The sequence below is a fragment of the Aptenodytes forsteri genome, unplaced genomic scaffold (genome assembly GCF_000699145.1).
Source record: "Aptenodytes forsteri isolate BGI_AS27 unplaced genomic scaffold, ASM69914v1 Scaffold160, whole genome shotgun sequence".
In the NCBI taxonomy this organism is placed as follows: domain Eukaryota; kingdom Metazoa; phylum Chordata; class Aves; order Sphenisciformes; family Spheniscidae; genus Aptenodytes; species Aptenodytes forsteri.
The window spans coordinates 28096-29804 of record NW_008794882.1 but is presented as its reverse complement, the minus strand read 5'-3'; the positions used below and the strand labels follow the sequence as shown (position 1 = coordinate 29804).

At 40.3% G+C, this 1709-nt stretch overlaps 1 protein-coding gene across 1 annotated transcript; it reads right to left on the bottom strand.

Annotated features, from left to right (window-relative positions):
• Positions 1 to 519: 519 nt before the first annotated feature.
• On the bottom strand, positions 520 to 1458 carry CCDC166 (coiled-coil domain containing 166). Its single transcript, XM_009274712.1, has one exon. It carries the CDS (start codon positions 1456 to 1458, stop codon positions 520 to 522), a length of 939 nt encoding a protein of 312 aa, XP_009272987.1.
• Between the last annotated feature and the right edge of the window lie 251 nt (positions 1459 to 1709).

The window sequence follows — 1709 nt, the reverse complement described above, 5'->3', positions numbered from 1 at the left end:
GTAAGCATTACCTAGCAACATCTAAAACATCGGTGCATTATCAACTTTGTTCTCATCCTAAATCCAAAACACAGCACTGTACCAGCTACTAGGAAGGAAATTAACTCTATCCCTGCCGAAACCAGGACATATGGTATCAGTAGATGTAGTTTGCAATGAAAAGTTATATAGAGATTGGCTCACTATGTCTAAGAATATAATTTGCCCATGGAAAATTACTAATTAATGAAACATCAAAGTCTGATCTCAAAGAGAAAATGTCATTGTTTATTTTGGGACATGAAGGGATTGCAGTTTCAACTGTCTTAATACAGATGTCATGAAAGTTAAAGCTGAGGTTACTTTTAAGATCTGTTGTCTGGATTGCATGCTGAGTGTGAGCTATGTAAATCAGTCTTTTCATCCACCCACAGAACATTTACTTCTGCATACTCTGTTACCTAATAGTGGCAACAGCTGACAGTCCAGCTATGTCTACTGATATATTGGCATGAGTGAGGAGTGGAGAAGTGGGGTTTTTTAGGTTAATGGGACACATCTGAACAGGCTGTGAGAGCTGTAGGTTTTGCTGTTTGCATTGTGTGCCTCATGCTGGTGTAACCAGTGGCGCATGTGTGCCATGTCCTGAGTGTATTGGTTCTCCCGAAGAAGCTGCTGCTGCTGCTCTTTCAGTTGAACTTTGGTTTCTTTAAGGATTTTTGAGTATTGGATGAGTCTGAGCAATTCCTGGCGCAGATGCCAATTCTCTGCTTTTACTTGTTTGATATGCTGAATTAGAGATTGTATCGCTGCTGCTTCTGCTCTCTTGGTGAGAACCTGGATCTTCTGATGAAAGTCCATCTCACAGTCAGCCTTGGCCTGCAGAAATCTGCTCTTGATTTTGTGCATTTCCTCTGAATGCTGTATCTTTGTGACCAACAATTCCTTCTCCAGCTCTTTAATCTTTTTCATCTGTTCCAGCTGAACAGATGGATCTTTGAAAGTCTGCAGGTCTTCAACCTCCTTGTTCATAAGAGAGTACTTTGTCTCCATATTCATCAGAGAGCTCCTTACCTCCTCTTCTTTTTCTGTATACTGTGAGATTAGCTTCTCTTTCTGCATCCAGACTTGAGACAGGTCAGTGTGATTCTGGTCATTTAATGTTATTATCAGATTCTGGCACTTCTGGCTGTGTTTTGTTATGTAAGAGAGGTAAGCATTGCTCTCTTCCTGATTCCGTTGGGCCTCCTTTTCTAGGAATTTATTTTCCTGCAGGAAATGCTCCACTCTTCCCATGTATGTGTTCATATGTTCAGTGAGAATCTTGTATTCCTTCTGCAAGTACGATTTCCTCTCTTTGACAAGTATTTCCATGTCACTTATTCCTTTGGATATATCTCCATTCTTGGTTCTTACTCCTTGCTTATTTTTCCCAGCACGCGTGGTGTCTTGTTTCATCTGCTTTGTATTAGATGCCATATTCCACACTGGGGGTGTCAAACTCTGGCAAACTGTAACAGAATGAAAAATTACAAATTCTAAGCGAGCATTTATGCCACATGTATGACTGTTGCTTTTTTCCCCAGTCATGCCCTCTTATGTTTTCAACTGATTATTCTGGCAGCTAAAATGTTTGACCTAAAATTTTTCATGTCTGGCCTATGTCTTGAGTTGAAGCACACGTGCACATATGTGCATTTGCATTTTTACATTCCTAGTTAACTGAGAAG